Source organism: Etheostoma cragini, chromosome 23 (assembly GCF_013103735.1).
Source record: "Etheostoma cragini isolate CJK2018 chromosome 23, CSU_Ecrag_1.0, whole genome shotgun sequence".
Taxonomy (NCBI): Eukaryota; Metazoa; Chordata; class Actinopteri; order Perciformes; family Percidae; genus Etheostoma; species Etheostoma cragini.
The window spans coordinates 15,613,904-15,630,453 of NC_048429.1; the positions used below are offsets into that span (position 1 = coordinate 15,613,904).

A 16,550-nucleotide genomic window follows, 5' to 3' on the forward strand; every position below is an offset into this window, starting at 1 on the left:
CTATATTCCAGGTAGTAATGTCATTATCATTTATATTTTTGCAAGAGTTAATTCTGTCCCAATGGCCAGCCAACACATAGCCATGTATCCCATGTAGATTTCTCCACTGGCGCCACTGGCGCTAAATTCATTTCTGAGAGTAGAAGAAAAAATATTCGAGACAAAAAATTCTCACACTGAAAGCACAAAAAACATTTTATGGAGAAAAAAACATTTTGAGAGAAAATGTCTAGCTAAAAACTAGCTAAAAATAATGTCATGGGCGGGGCTACGTTCCTATTGGCCAGTCCGGTGAGCACCGTCTTGTCTTGGGTGTCCATCTGAATAATTCCACCATTGTCACTGCCTTAGTTGAGCGCGGAAGCTAGCGTTACATCTTTAAATGTAATCAGCACTTTGACTTTGATTTACAAAACTATATTGTACAGATCCCATTGAAATGTACAGTACACGATAAAACATCTATACTTAAAATATATTACTAATGATAAAGGATAGGATAAAGTCTAGTTTCCCTCCCTTCTTGCTATGGGAGCTTAGCGCCCCCCGGGACAGTTGTGATTGGTTTAAAGAAATACAATCAAGCCAGAGCGTTTCTCCCCCTATCCCAGAATAGATAGGCGATGGAATGTCAATAAACAGAAAATGGAAGGTTTTAGATAAATAATCATCTCTGCCGCAGTAGTACTTACGTAAATAGCACAATGCCGGTGTTTGCCATGGCGTAGGACAGGCCCAGGATGCCGCTGCCCATGATAGCGTTGCTCAAGTTGAACACTGACATCCCGAAGGAGGTGTGGCCGGGATGCTGCTCCAAGAGAAAACAAAGAAAGAAGAGGGATAGGAAAACAGATGAACATTGCTGAAAAGTCTGCCTTTGAAATAAAAATCGGTCTCAGATATCTGACGAAATTGACAAATGCTCAGTAGTGTAGTTGTTGCAATAAGAAAGATAGCAATCATTTGGCAAGTGCATGCACAGGAACATGACGAAGCAAACCCCAAGGACTTTAACGCCAGGAGTAATATATTCTGTCACCAACAAGCTGTAATTCAAGGAAATATACGCTCTCACATTCTGCCACACTGTTGGATACAGTTGTGTATTGTTTCCAGTAGTTAAGATTTACTGAATTGAATCATTCCACCCATCCCAACATTTCCCAGAATGCCTTTTTAGTCCAATACCATCTACACAAAATGAAAATACATTTGCTGCAGTGTGATGTGATTTGTAGCAGAGCTCATATTTTTGGTTTGCTAACATACTGTAATACCAGCTTCTAACAAGATTAATGGCTGCTCTCATTGTGACTAATGTGGCAAGGCTTTCTCTAAATAAACAGACTGAAAGGAAGCAAACTACTTACATATTCTTCATGGTATTCGTCGTATTTCTTCTTCTTCATCAAACCATTTGACAAGAACTTCTGGCTTTCTCCATCCTCGATGTCATCCATAAACTGACTGCAGGAACTAAACAAAAAAATAGAAGCATTATAAACACATGCATACACTGTGGACAATTCACTTTATATTATGTCAACTTTCAGGTTACATTTTGTGACACAAAATGTAAAAAGCCCGCCATAAACTGTATCCTTTTTGTTGTGAAAACAAACAGATCGGTTGACCTAAGTCAAGTTGGGTGTTTGGTTCAAAGTTGACAGAAACAAAATAAAATCAAAAGCTGTTGTGGTTTGTCTTTTTAATGTTTCAACAAACACCATTCTAGTTTGGTTGAAATGAACCCTGTAATTCCCCCATTTACATGTGGAAATAGGTTGGCTCTATACACGCTTAAAGCTGTTTCTGGTTAAACAAAAGACTTTACTCTTTCACAAAAAGGTCAGTCCTTTTCATAATGTTGTCAGACACAGTGGCAAAAACCGTACTTTAGTGGATGGAAATTGACGGTGTGCAATTGCCCTATATTTACATTGCACGCTGGTTCGGGACTGCCTGTTACAGCATTGTTGCTCAATGCTGGACAAATTTTAACAATTTTTGTTCACATTAGTCACTTAGACAGCAAGCATGGGACAATGGGGTACACGCTAAAAAAACTCTGCACCAAACACCTATTGCCGCCTCTTTGTCGATCAACAATTTTAAATCATTCTGAGCAGTCCCACTGGTGTATTAACTGCCTCAATCTAAATGTTAAATGACTGTTGGTGCACGCTCATATGGGGGGCAGGAAATCGTGACATCATGGTTTCTGACCTGTCAATGGTGGCCTTCTCAGAGTCGATGGGCTCTGGGAAGCGGTCATCAAGGCTGTCGGTGCTGTCGTCATCGGCCTCTGTGGAGACTTTACTTAGCTCCATACGATCCACGGCTCCCGGCATAGTGGTGCACGGCAGGGTGAAAGGGCGGAGAAGTTCGGTTTTCACTGTTTCAGGGTTTTCACAAGGCGGTGATGTGCCTCTTCCTCAACCTCTGCTAGAAGTTGTTACAAAAGACCTATTTAAAAAAAAAAGGAACAGAGGAAATCTACTAAGTCAGTTTTGAAGATGTTGGGTTCACATCTCCAACAACAGTGGCTATACTTGCCAAAGTCTTAAAAACATACAAGATCACCAGAGGAATGCCCATTTACAGTGTATTACAAGCCTGAAGACGCATGCGTTGTCTTGCTTTTTTGGCCTCAATGGGGCCTTTTGGCCTTGAATGGAGAACATTTAAGGGAAAATGGGGCTCTCTACCTTGCAAATCAGTCCATCTCTTTTCCTGGAACTGAGTTTGTTATGTTACCTTAAAGAGCTGGTACATGATGCAACCTTGGCGCCTCCCACAGCGCAACCAAGACCAGCAGGGCAGCCGTCCTGTTAGCTTTATTGCTATTTCCATTTCACACCAGCCTGATTTATGGCGCTAACTATATTTTATTTATATGGCTATTGGAAAAATGCAATATATAACACAATTACAAATTGATGTCTCATGTCTAATCTATCTTCAGGAAGATATTACAATGTTTGAGGTACATAGAAATTCATGGTGGGAGTTGAGTCAAGAAACCCTGAAACCAGGTCAAAGGTGAAATGAGTTCAAGAGATTGCCCGACGGCCACCAATAACAGGCTGCTTGTTTATGGTTCACTCAACCTCACCCACTACCATTAAAGAAAAAAAGCCAACAGTGCTACACAGGGGATTTTCCATCAGTAACATTCATCATTAAGTTGTTTAAGGAGTGCTAAAGACAGTGAACAAAGACTGTGTGATTATAAATAGATACTAACAGTAAAAGTATATACACGACTTTTGTCACTCACACAATGAGCTCTTTGATTGGGTGGAGCCCGGGCGAAACACAAACCATAGCAAAACGTACACAACCACAACAAGGGAGGTGTCATTCGAGAAAAATGTAGCTCCCAAATTCTCTTTCGTTTCAAAGTGTTCACAGCAGCAATTGGATGACGCCAATCCCAATGGACTGCAAGAGCATAATTTTAAGTACTTGTGCAAATATCTGGCTCGGTAGCGGCTAAATGCTCCACTGTGTTTACCAGCTAATTGCTAACGTTTTGGCCTACCACCTGGTGCCTAGAAGAGTAGTCGGCTATCCTGTTTCGAGCTGAAAATGACACAATGAAAGTGGTGAGAGTGAACCCAAACAGTAAGGTTGATGGGTGGTAAAACACAAAGATAAGACAGAAGTAAAAACATTGTATATATTGAACTATACTAGGGTTGCACAATATTGACAAAATGTGATATTGCGATATAATTTCATTATTTTTAAACATGTAAAATTACAACTGTTATGGGAAAACGCATCTAAATAAATTGGTTACAAATTAAACATGTTTTCTTACAACACAAGGTTTATTTCAACTGACTGTTGTGTTGGACTGGTCCAACATGAATAATTAAATAAGGACCATGTCTTCGGAACAGGACATGTTGTACTGGTTGGACAGTATAAAATAAATACATAATTAATAAAGATAACAGGACACAACTTTTCTTTCTCTTTTGGGATTCTTTCCATTTTTGTTGTATCTATTTCTTTACTTCTGTCACTCTGTTGAAATATGCACACAAGTTGTATGATAGGGTTTGCCACTTATCGGACCCGTGCGCTGACGCGCATTAACATATGCAAGTGGCACTGGCCAATGAAATGATGATCATTATAGTGTTTCAAGCGAGCTCAATAACAAAACTACGCCACACAGCCAATGGACGGATGCATCGCTCAACAAAATAAAATATTGCATATTTATTGCAACACTTTCAGCATATATTGCGATGACGATATTGAGTCAATATATCTTGCACCCCTAAAGTATACTATTACATTATTGTTATAGAACATGTGATATTGTAGCTGGCCAAGTGTTCGTAAAATTTCGATCTGCAAAGTAAGTTTGAAATTAATGTTGTGGAGTTAAAAGGAAAATATTCCCCTCAGAAATGGAGCGCGTATGACAACTAGGCCAGGGTCGTCTGAAGAAGATGTGGTACACCTGTTCAGCCTGGCTCACATGTATTTAAGATGGCTGCCAACTATGCACTGGTCTCTTTTGTCTCATCCCCATGCACCACCCCAGGGACACTCGGATTCTTCATTTAGCCACTATAGTTTGACTTTTCCTTTTACACACACTTCATATTACACTCAACCATACACTCATTTTAGTACGATATTACTTTTATATTTGCCTTGAAGTTTAGTTTGGCCATATAAAACTGTTCAATCAATCAAATAATCTAATTTATTGATTAAGTGTATAAATCACCATACAACATGGTCTCAGTGTAATTAAGGGAACACAGAAATAACAGACAGCAACAAAACAATTGAACAACATTCATTGTTTGTTCGTGTAAGCTTCCTCTTTTGTTACAATGGGAAGGTAAATAATAACTCTTTGAAAAAGTACAAGTACCTCAAAACGGTACACAACTACAGATCACTAATCTACAAATCAGCTTGTGAAAACTACTAAAGGATGTTTGTTATGAAAAGTGCCCACTTCAGGACTTATGCTCAGGTTTTCCACTCTGCCACAGTTTTTTGAGCTCCCGACAAAAAGCCCTGTATCGAAGGCAAATCGACATTGGCACTTGCCAAGCCAATCTAATAATGTAGAGCTAGTAGTGTGAAAAGATAAGAACAAAACAGCAAGTTGTGTAATGTGAATAGTACAGTGAACCGGCAACTTTGAAGTCTTGTATTGGGACCCCAGCTTTAAGTAGCAGTTTCTACTGAAAAGTGGTTTAGCGATAGGATGTTTACATCACAATAATAATAATAATAATACATTTTATTTAAAGACGCCTTTCTTGGCACTCAAGGACGCCGGACAATGTGTACAGTGAACCTGAATCTACCCAAAACTCTCCACCCAGACCCCTTGCAGTTGGCTCTACAAGGTCTTTATCTTTCAAATAAAGTTTCAGTCATTGGTAGGCTGTTGTTTTCCCTGTGATCTTTAAACCTCCAATATCTTTGAGCCAACAGAGATTAAGCGGCTATATTACCGCTAATAACCGGATCACACAGGCCAGTACACCTAATCTCTCACTGTCGCTCTCTGCTGTGTGGCGAGAGAGCGGGTTTCACTTTTCATTGCCAAGAGGATTAACCTGTCTGACTTGGTTAACTTCAAGCGTTCTAGAATTCAATGCTGCCATAACAGCATCATTACACTATGGAAGCACACGTTTAGCAACATGCCACAGAGGTCCGGCTCTGACGCAGTATCAGTTTTGTATAGGTGAAACTGACTATTGTTTACACCTACAATTACCATAGGCCTTGTCCACACCTGGCATTAACGTATGTTGTGGGTGATGCGATCACAACAGCATTAGAATGCATAGCCACGTGCATCTGGAGTGACCACTTCAGTGACAACAATGCATTGTGGGTTTTTTTAACTTGCAAAACAATGCATACTTGGTCTATTACTTTGCGTGTTCCAGGAAAACCAAATTGCCCAAGATGTTTGATGCACTTGTAATATACAGTGGTGTGAAAAAGTGTTTGCCCCCTTCCTCATTTCCTGTTCCTTTGCATGTTTGTCACACTTAAGTGTTTTGGAACATCAAACCAATTTAAACAATAGTCAAGGACAACACAAGTAATAACAAAATGCAATTTGTAAATGAAGGTGTTTATTATTAAAAGGTGAAAAAAAATCCAAACCATCATGGCCCTGTGTGAAAAAGTGATTGCCCCCTAAACCTAATAACTGGTTGGGCCACCCTTAGCAGCAACAACTGCAACCAAGCGTTTGCGATAACGTGCAATGAGGCTTTTACAGCGTCCTGGAGGAATTTTGGCCTACTTATCTTTGCAGAATTGTCCTAATTCAGTTACATTAGAGGGTTTTCGAGCATGAACGGCCTTTTTAAGGTCATACCACAACATCTCAATAGGATTCAGGTCAGGACTTTGGCTAGGCCACTCCAAAGTCTTCATTTTGTTTGTCTTCAGCCATTTGGAGGTGGACTTGCTGGTGTGTTTAGGATCATTGTCCTGCTGCAGAACCCAAGTTTGTTTCAGCTTGAGTACACGCTTGAGTACACAATGGTCGGACATTCTCCTTCAGGATCTCTTGGTAGACAACAGAATTCATAGTTCCTTTCATCACGGCAAGTCTTCCAGGTCCTGAAGCCGCAAAACAGCCCCAGACCATCACACTACCATCACCATATTTTACTATTGGTATAATGTTCTTTTTATGAAATGCAGTGTTCCTTCTACGCCAGATATACTTGACACACACCTTCCAAAGAGTTCCACTTTTGTCTCATCGGTCCACACAAGATGTGTTGTGGAGAAATTGAAACGAGCTTTGATGTTCTTTTTGCTCAGCAGTGGTTTTCTCTTTGGAACTCTGCCATGCAGGCCATTTTTGCCCAGTCTTTTCCTGATGGTGGAGGTATGAACGCTGACCTTAACTGAGGCAAGTGAGGCCTGCAGTTCTTTGGACGTTGTTGTGGGATCTTTTGTGACCTCTTGGATGAGTCGTCGCTGCGCTCTTGGGGTAATTTTGGGCGTCCGGCCACTCCTGGGAAGGTTCACCACTGTTTTATGACTTCGCCATTTGTGGATAATGGCTCTCACTGTGGTTTGCTGGATTCCCAAAGCTTTGGAAATGGCTTTATAACCCTTTCCAGACTGATAGATCTCAATTACTTTCTTTCTCAATTGTTCCTGAGTTTCTTTGGGTCTCGGCATGATGTGTAGCTTTTAAGGATATTTTGGTGGACCTTACTGTGTCAAGCAGCTCCTATTTAAGTGATGCCTTGATTGTGAACAGGTGTGGCAATAATCAGGCCATGGTGTGGCTAGAGAAATTGAACTCAGGTGTGGGAAAACCACATTTATAGTATGTTTTAACAAGGGGGGCAATCACTTTTTCACACAGGGCCATGATGGTTAGGATTTTTTTTTACCTTTAATAATAAACACCTTCATTTACAAATTGCATTTTGTGTTTACTTGTGTTGTCCTTGACTATTGTTTAAATTGGTTTGATGTTCCGAAACACTTAAGTGTGACAAACATGCAAAGGAACAGGAAATGAGGAAGGGGGCAAACACTTTTTCACACCACTGTATCTCTTGGGCTTCTTGGAAAATGTCAGATGCCGTGGGCAAAGTCAGCTTATGCAACCTCGTTGATAACAAAAAACGGGGAAAAGATACCTTTTTAGAAAGGACGCTGTCTGAGAAGTGGATCTCTAGGAGATTGCGCTTTCCTTGGAACTCTGCTCAGATATCATCAACGATCATTTGTGTAATGAGTTTTGCACTCAGAGTTGTCAATCCCATTCGGTTCCTCTCGTTTACCCAGGAGTTATTCATCATGCAACTGATCTGCTCCACAGGGGCGTTGATGCCGGATAAACACATGGCCAACTGACAGTGGGGGCCCAGCACTCGTCTGCGTGGACTTCCAAAAAGAATTGTATCGCCTGGGATTGATGTGAAGTTGAGGCTCTGGATTGTAACCCGGTCAGTTCATTTGAAGTACAGGATAACTATTGGAATTGGCTTCACTGCCTTGTGTTGGGTTGTATCTGCAGACACATGCTTCTCAACCACCTCTCTGCTATCAACAATGATTAATTGTGGCTTTTTGGAGATTCTCATCTCATAGGGGGAACCTTTTGGGCCCAGGGCACCAATTTTTGGGGTGGAGAGTCTGATGAGCCCCAAGCCCAACTGGCCCATTACCCAGCATTTGGGTCACTTGTTCTGTCCCATACATGATCAGCAGTTAAGGTTGTTTTATTTTTTTTAACCCAGCAGTATTAACCCTTGTGTTGACTTCCCATTCACCTAAACGTTGTGTTTTTCTGGGTGGAAATTTCAACATTTAGATGTTTCTTTTTAAAAGCTTTTCTCACTTTTTTGTACCTTTTATTACGTTTTTTAGTTTTTTAACAAGTTTTGTTTCTCACATTTACCAATCTTTTGTCACTTCTCTTTAACAAGTTTTTGTCACCTTTGGCAATTTCTTCAAGATTTTGTTTAGTCACCTTTTTCAGCGTTTTACACAAAATGTTTTTGTTTTTTCCAGCGTGTTTGAAGCTTTTTCTAACATTTCCAGTTTGGGTCCGGGAGGCAGACACCGTCTCCCCATTTAAGAGTAGGCTTAAGACTTTCCTTTTTGATAAAGCCTATAGTTAGGGCATAGAATCAAATATTGTTAGGGAGTAGTAGTTAGTCACATAGTTTTCAGATTTATCTATCATATAATCAAGAATATAATAAAACTAAAGTGAGACTTGGCATACAGCCCGATCCGGTTGGGGAGAGTTCTAGCCCGACCGGGCTGGAGCTCTCTTTACCTTGTCTCTCTTGGTTTTGCTGTAATAATAGTTTTAGACAGCTGGGGACTTATTTTGATACACTAAGCTCTCCTCCTCTATCTTTCCATCTTTTCATTTATGTGCATCCATGTCCCAGAAATGCTTGTTACTAACCTAGCTCTGGGGAGTCATTCCCCGGAGTCCTTATGTTCTTTTTTCCCCAGCATGTTCCCTTGGATCAGAGAGGCTCCAAAATCAGGGTAGCAGCTGTCGCCTTGAACCCGCTCCATGTTCTGTGATGTCATGTTCAACTGCTACACTGCAGTGCCCAGCTACGTCCTGCTACGTCCTGCTGTGCCTTGTAATGCCGCACAGCGTCCTGCTATGCCATGAACTACTACAAAGAACTGCTACAAACTACTAATTTTTTCTATTTTTGTTATTGCCACTCTTCATTCTAACCCCAACCGGCCCGTCAGACACCGCCTACCAAGAGCCTGGGTCTGACCGAGGTTTATGCCTAAAAGGAAGTTTTCTCCTCGCCACTGTTGCACTGTTGCTTGCTCTGGAGGAAACTACTAGAACTGTTGGGTCCTTGTAAATTCTGGAGTGTGGTCTATCTGTATTGTCATGAGATAACTCTTGTTATGAATTGATACTATAAATAAAATTGAATTGAATTGAAAATTGAAATTTGTCGATTTTTTCAAATTCTTTGATCATAGTTCTGATAATTAATTTTTTTGTAAATGGATCAATTTGACCCCAAGGACAACAGGAGGGTTAAGATTGTGTGTTCCACCAGATGGTAGGCTGTCACCGGTTTTTGCCAGTAGAAGTTCACAATAGTGCTACTTTTGGTTTGTAGATACAAAAAGGGAAAGTAAATGTAATGTAAATATAATGTAATGTAACATATATTAAATAACAAATATGTTAACAGGCCTGACAGTGAGATGTTGATTGATTTATGATGTGTGTGCATTGTTCATGTTTTTTTTTTGGGTTGGTTAATATTGAATGCTCTGAAAACAGGTATAATATTATTCCAATTGTGGTGAAAACAAGAAATATTTCATAGTGACCGTCAAAAACTGGGTAATCTGAGTGTTTAACAGATATTTGTCGGGACTCTGGACACCCAGCCTGAAACTAGGACAATCCTTGGCAAACCGGGACGTCTGGACACCAACCTTTGTTGTTGCTGCTACATTGAATGAAGACAGCCATTCGAAATGCTAATACTGTATGCAGACAAATACATCTCTCACCACGTCTGAGCATTTGCATCCCATTGTGTCCTCAGGGTTTCTGGGATGCCTTCACACTTGTGATTACAGCTGCCACACACTGGCCAGCACACACAACTCAGCTCACAGCTTTTTCGCGATTAAACAATACATTACGTCTTTGGTCCTAGATGTCTAAAACTGTCTTAGATATGATGACCTGCATTCAAAATTATTTCCGTTGGTCCAACATGCTGTCACTAATTCTGAAAGCAGAATCAAACATAAGAATAGGAACACAAGCAAATCAACCAAATACATAACAAATCACACTTCCTGTTAGGAGCTTCACAAGAAACCCAAAGCATTTAAGGACAGCAACAACTGAACTTTGTTATAAGTCAACAAGTGTACGGTCAAAAAACTGCATGCATTGAATTGCAGATCAAGCGATATGCAGTTATGTTCATAGCTTCATTCCATTTACAGAATATCTTGTAGTTACTATGTGTACAGATGATAAACATTTACCAGTCACCACAAAAAGTCATTGAAAAGCTGAAAAAAAACTAACCTTCTCCAAAGTTTTGCATATTTTCAAATTAAAAGAACACTTTGAAAAATGCTTTAGGAAGAACTATTAGATCAGTTCTCGAGACAAATCCGTTAAAAACCTCCCGTCTTTCCTCTGAACAACTCTCCTATCTGATATTCCTCCACCCAGACAAACTCTTGCATCAGCCACCTGAAAACAAAAATTCCTTCCAGCAATGCGCACTACTGAACCTCTGGTCTACTTCACTTGTCACAGTGTAAGCCAGTGGGTTTTCTTTAAACACACCCTGTTGCAGCTCGAGAAGTAGAATCAAGAAAAGACTTTAGAACTAGAACTACTTGGAGTATTTCCATCATTCCTTGACCACAAGCATACTGCGATTTTTTTGTTATGAACCACATTTTTCAAGCAAAGAAGGCATACTCACTTCCTAAAAAAAAACAAAAGAAAATCCTTAAATTGGTCCCGGTATTGTACCTTATGTTTTCTTTTGGAATAAATTCTTAAAACAGATAAGGGACAGGTGAATGGGCGAGTGGCTGCAGCTGTTTTGTGACACAGGTGAGAGAGCAGGCTTTTTAAAAGGGAGGAGGGAGGGCCTCTGTTGACCAATGAGGGACGAGAGGCCCCTCCCTCTTTGAGCACCCTCCCTCTTTGAGCACCCACCTAACTCCCCGACCACACACACAAACACATGCACACACATCTACCTTAACAGAAATTAGCAGGAGGGCAGATGGCAGGGACATAGAAGCATGAAAAACGTTTTAGCACTAGATAGATAGATAGTTAGTACAGCCCGACCGATATATCAGCGGGATATCAGGCATTTCCCAATATATCTGTATCTGCATTTATAATGGCTGATTTTAATTTTTTAAATATTCATTCATTAGAATAATTTATAATGACAAATACAGGATTCAGATAGATTAATATAAAAAAAACAAAAAAACGGACGGTCAACCTTGTTATGAGCATTGGTCAAGTGTGTCCACCAGAGGGCGCTCTACAACTTCCCTGTTGGCAACACTGAATATTTTTTTTTGTTAGTGTGTTTTTGTTCAAAGGACTTTATGTTTCATATCTTAAGTTGCATTTAATCATTTTATTTATCAGAACTTTAATATATGTTGATGTTCCTCTGATCTGTTGTGACAATAAAATAAATTATCATATTATTTGAGTGAGAACTCATAAATAACTACAAATAACTAATGTTAGGGAAACCCGTTTATGTTTTGTTACGAATTTCTAGATTTTTAAAAAATGTATATCATCCGATATATCGTAATATCGGATTTTTAAATAACCAAATATTTGTATCGGTATCAACCTTAAAAATCCCTTATCCGTCAGGCTCTAATAGATAGATAGATAGTTTGATAGATAGATAAATTAATGAAGAGAAATATAATCTGTAAATCTAAATGTTTACATGGCCAGAATGTTTGCCACCGTAAGACTGCAGACACCAGAGTGCACTAATGCTGTTAAATATGCTGTATACACACACACACACACGTGCTACGGGCAACTGTCAGTGATTTTGGAGTAGGCTGTGCCGTCGACCGACCAATCAGAGCACAGCGTTGAGGATATCGCCATGCCCAAGGTCATGTCAGGGATGAGGTTTTATCTCTGTCCACTTTGTAATGCTGTCCCAAAGGAGGAAATCTCACACACACACACACACACACACACACACACACACACACACACACACACACACACACACACACACACACACACACACACACACACACACACACACACACACACACACACACACACACACAAGCATGTGAGGGACAAACTGCAAAACAGCAACTTTCTAACGGCAAAAAACAAAATCGTTCAGTAGGCTCAGAACATGGAACCTCAACCCATGTGGTTTGATTAAAAGAATCCAAATCTTCTGAGTGTGCCTATGACAGGCTGCAAATGAGATTTCCTGTCGACAACAGTCACTTAAGCGCTCTAACGTCCAATCCCAACAAGTAGGATTGTTTTAAATTGGTTGATGGTTAATCTTGCATTGCCAGACCTTCCTCCACAGAGCCGCAAAAGAGGGTCTGACTAGTCCACAGAGCATTCTGGGATAGGAGAAAGACATGCTCTGGTTTATTGGCAATTTCTTTAAACCAATCACAATTGTCTTGGGCGTTGCCGGATGAAGCAATGGGAAGCCTCAGGAAGGAACTTGTTTTGGTGGAACAAAGGAATCTCGTTGATAGAGACTAGTTGATGGTTGACTAACGACATATTTTTGACTTCATACCTTCTACACAAAGGCATGAATATTGGTACCGTTTGGATGAACGCCCTTTTTAGTGATGTGGAAATAAATGTCCAAATTCAATTCAGAAGATTGATTGTAATGTAACTTTGACTGAAAAGGAGCCACTGTGAAAATGTATGGGATAATACAAAGGGCTAAAACCTACTGCAACAGTAGCACAAAGAAAAACCTTTTACATTAGTTAATGCAGCTGTATCATCCAGATAAATTTGTATGTTGTATGAAACATCCATGGGTCTCTCTTTAACACTGACCACAGCTGAACCAACTGGTCCAATTTGGACATATGTGTATGGTCTTCCACTCTTTCAGTTTTCTTTTGACTTTCTAGTAAATGTTGATTAATGAGGACTCAAACTTCTTGTAATAAGTATATTGGTAAAGCTGTGTCATCATCCTGACAGGGTCCACCTACCGCTCAGCTGGCCAACACACATTGATTGTTTTGTGAAATTCCCTTGACTTAGCCTACTATTCCAAAATATAGTTTGGATTCGACAAAGAAGTGTCTAGTTAAGTTTTGACAAAGGATTCAGAAGTTTGTGTTATCTAATGTTGAAAACGTAAAAAAAAAGTGACAAACATTGATAAAAAGCGTAAAGAAAGTGTTGAGTTTCAATTTTGACGGGAAGACAACACAAGGGTTAAAGCAGCTGCAAAACTACCGAGTGTATTGAGCTGAGAAAATTGTCAATTTTTGCTATTTTAGCAATTCACGCTACAAAGTCTTGCTTTAAATCCAGGAAATTAAAAATCAAAACAACAGAAGCCTAATTTGTTAGCAAATATGCAAACCTAACTGCTAGTAGAGCATGTTACAAAAAATGAATTTGTCTGTTTAAGTTGCTGGTTTTGAACACACTAAATTCCCATCCCCCAAGTGAGGAGTGCAACTTTTCTTAAAGTCAAGTAATGAGGGTATTGGTCATTTAGGGAAAAAAGCAAAGCTGACAAGTTATTAGTTGTATATACAGTAATCCCTGCAGAAAGTAACTACGTGAATAGCAATGAAAGTCAAATTCTTGTGTCTCCAAAGTGCTTTCTGTTGCTGCAGGGACATTCCTTACATGGCATCGCAGTCCTTCAAGTGTTTTAGACTTCACATGCTTAGCCAATCACCTGTGACTAGAAAGCTGTCCCTGAGCCAATACGTGATTTTACCAAACAGAGATAAGGCTAAGCTTGGGGGGGTCATAAACCTCGGAGTGGAGCAGCAACCAGCTAAATGACTGAGCTCAAAGATATCACATACACATGAAAACAAAACGATTCAAAGAGTCCTGTTGAGGCAAAGAACCATGGGTAACTGATATCTCTTTGGCATAATGTCAGAACCTGTTGAGGCAGGAATACAAGGACATGAAGAGATGTAAAGGCGTGTCCCAATGGCAGAGATGTCTTTTAGCTGTAGTGCAAAACTTAAAAGGGACACTCCACCAATGTTACACATGAAGATAAGTTGTTCAGACAACGGTTGTATAAAGTCTTCTGTTGTTGTGTAGGAAGCTTAGCAAAGTTTGACAAAATAACCCTGATGATGTCATCTTGTGTTAGGGCTTGAGACATCAACCTTTTCACATCTTTGATACAAAGTGGGGACCTAGAGTTTGAAAGTTGAGACACTGGACGGCTGTTTGGGCACAAGGGACCTACAATATTTGAATTAGTTGATTAGTAAATAACTATTAGTAAATGGAAATAAAATAAATAGGTGACTATTAGACAATCGATTATCTGTTAAGCTCCCAAAAATACCCCCCCAAATGGCTTTGAAATTTGCTTTTTTTCTCTCATATGACAGTAAAACTGAATATCTTTGGGTGGTGGACTGTTTGTTGGAAATTTAAAGATGTTTACATGGGCTCTGAGAAATTGTTTTAACCATTTTCTAACATTTTATAAAGCAAATGATTATTTGAGAAAATAATCGGCAAATGACTCCATGTCAAAACTAATCGTTAGCTGTGTATATTTATGACAAGAATTGTAGTTTAAATAGAGTTTATAAGTATTTTATTATGTTTTGTTTCTTAGAAGTGTGACAGAGTGTCAATATGGCTATGACTATGTAGGCCATGGTTAGTTTTTGACTTCTTGAAATAAACAGGTTTAGTTTGCTTTATTTGGGACATTGGACATGATGAATTGTCAAGTGTCCACCTTAACCCTCATGTTGTCCTCGGGTCAAATTGACCCGTTTGCCTATATCACTGTTCTTTTTAACTATCCAATTGTAATAACCCATCATTAATTTTGGGGTGTATTCAATTTCATAGCGTTTGAAAAAAACAATTGGTTTTGAAATAGTACTGAGTAAAAGTTAACATGTTCCAGTCTGTGATTATCCATCAACATCCATTTCTTTAATTTTAGTCAAAATAATTCCTAATTTCTGCTTTTTTAACTCAAACATTCGCTAGAATTTCCTGTTAAAGAGTTTATTGACCATAAATTCCCAAAATAACTGTAAAACTAAAGTTAATGAGTTAGTGTTGCGTAGTGTTAAACGTCAAAAAAGTGACAAACATTAAAAAAGTGTTATAAAAAGGGACAAAGAAAAAGTAAAAAACGTTGATAAAAAGCATCAACAAAAGTGTTGATTTCCAATTTGACGGGAAGACAACAGGAGGGTTAAATGTAAATATTTTACAGCTTCTTCCTTCTTTTAGGACAATAAACTGAATGTTGTCGAGCTGTGGACAAAAAAACACTTATCAACCTTTTTCGCCATTTTATAGACCAAACAACTAATTGATTAATTAAGAAAATAATCATTAGATCAGTCAACACTAAAAACGATCAAAAACCGCAGCCCTACAAATTGGCTTATCAAAATTTAACTAAATTCCCTGACGTGGATGTGTAATTGAGTTAATTTCTGTTGCAGGAGAATAAAATCAGTGTTGACATCAGCTGAACAACATGGGGCCGTCATGGATCAAGGGGTTATTGACCTCCACTTTTCAAACAAAACATCTCCAATGTGACACCATGGACTACAACTTCTACCTTTGGTTGTTTGAATGGATGACACACACACACACACACACACACACACACACACACACGCACACGCACACGCACACGCACACGCACACACACGGAAAATCTTGGGCCAGATGACATCCACTATCTGCTCAAATATAAAATAAAAGCGACCTTGGACTGTCTAAAAAAGGGTAAGATGTGATGAAAGATAAAATAAGGTGCTCAAAATAATATTCTAAATCTCCTTGAGTCTTTAAAATAAAATGGCCTCTAAGAATTTCACAGGTCCGAGGCAACAAATATTTCTGGCCCCCTGCGTCCAAAATCTATCAGCACTGTGTACTAGTTTGCAAGTTGGCAACGGCTATATAATGTAACATACTGTACATTGCATGACATTTCTAATTTATAGAAATGTGACCCGCGCTTGTTTTTCCTCTTCAGGACATCTGGCATTAAGACAAGAACAATCATTACGTCTTTTAACTGTATGGAAGCTAGGTAGGACATTTAAGAACAAGCGTGACTCTGTTAAACTCATTGACACAACAATCCTCCAATCATAGTCCTCCACTGGAAGCCACAAAGCAAATGCATGGAAGTGGAAGTAGTAGTATTTGAAAAAATAATCAGATAAGTTGTGGCGACTACCAAGTATCACTAGCAAACTAAACTCAGTCCGAATTACTACAA

The 16,550-nt window shown here is 39.3% G+C and overlaps 1 protein-coding gene across 1 annotated transcript in view; it reads right to left on the reverse strand.

Annotated features, from left to right (window-relative positions):
- The window catches only part of slc38a4 (solute carrier family 38 member 4), a 51,554-nt gene extending 40,396 nt beyond the window's left edge, over positions 1–11,158 (reverse strand). Inside the window, exons 1-4 of the mRNA XM_034864129.1 lie at positions 10,995–11,158; positions 2,227–2,466; positions 1,371–1,467; positions 693–808 (exon numbers count right to left, since the gene is read on the reverse strand). Of these exons, the coding sequence (XP_034720020.1) occupies positions 693–808; positions 1,371–1,467; positions 2,227–2,351 (338 nt within the window). The 5' untranslated portion in view covers positions 2,352–2,466; positions 10,995–11,158. The remainder of the gene's footprint in view (positions 1–692; positions 809–1,370; positions 1,468–2,226; positions 2,467–10,994) is intronic.
- Positions 11,159–16,550: the final 5,392 nt, after the last annotated feature.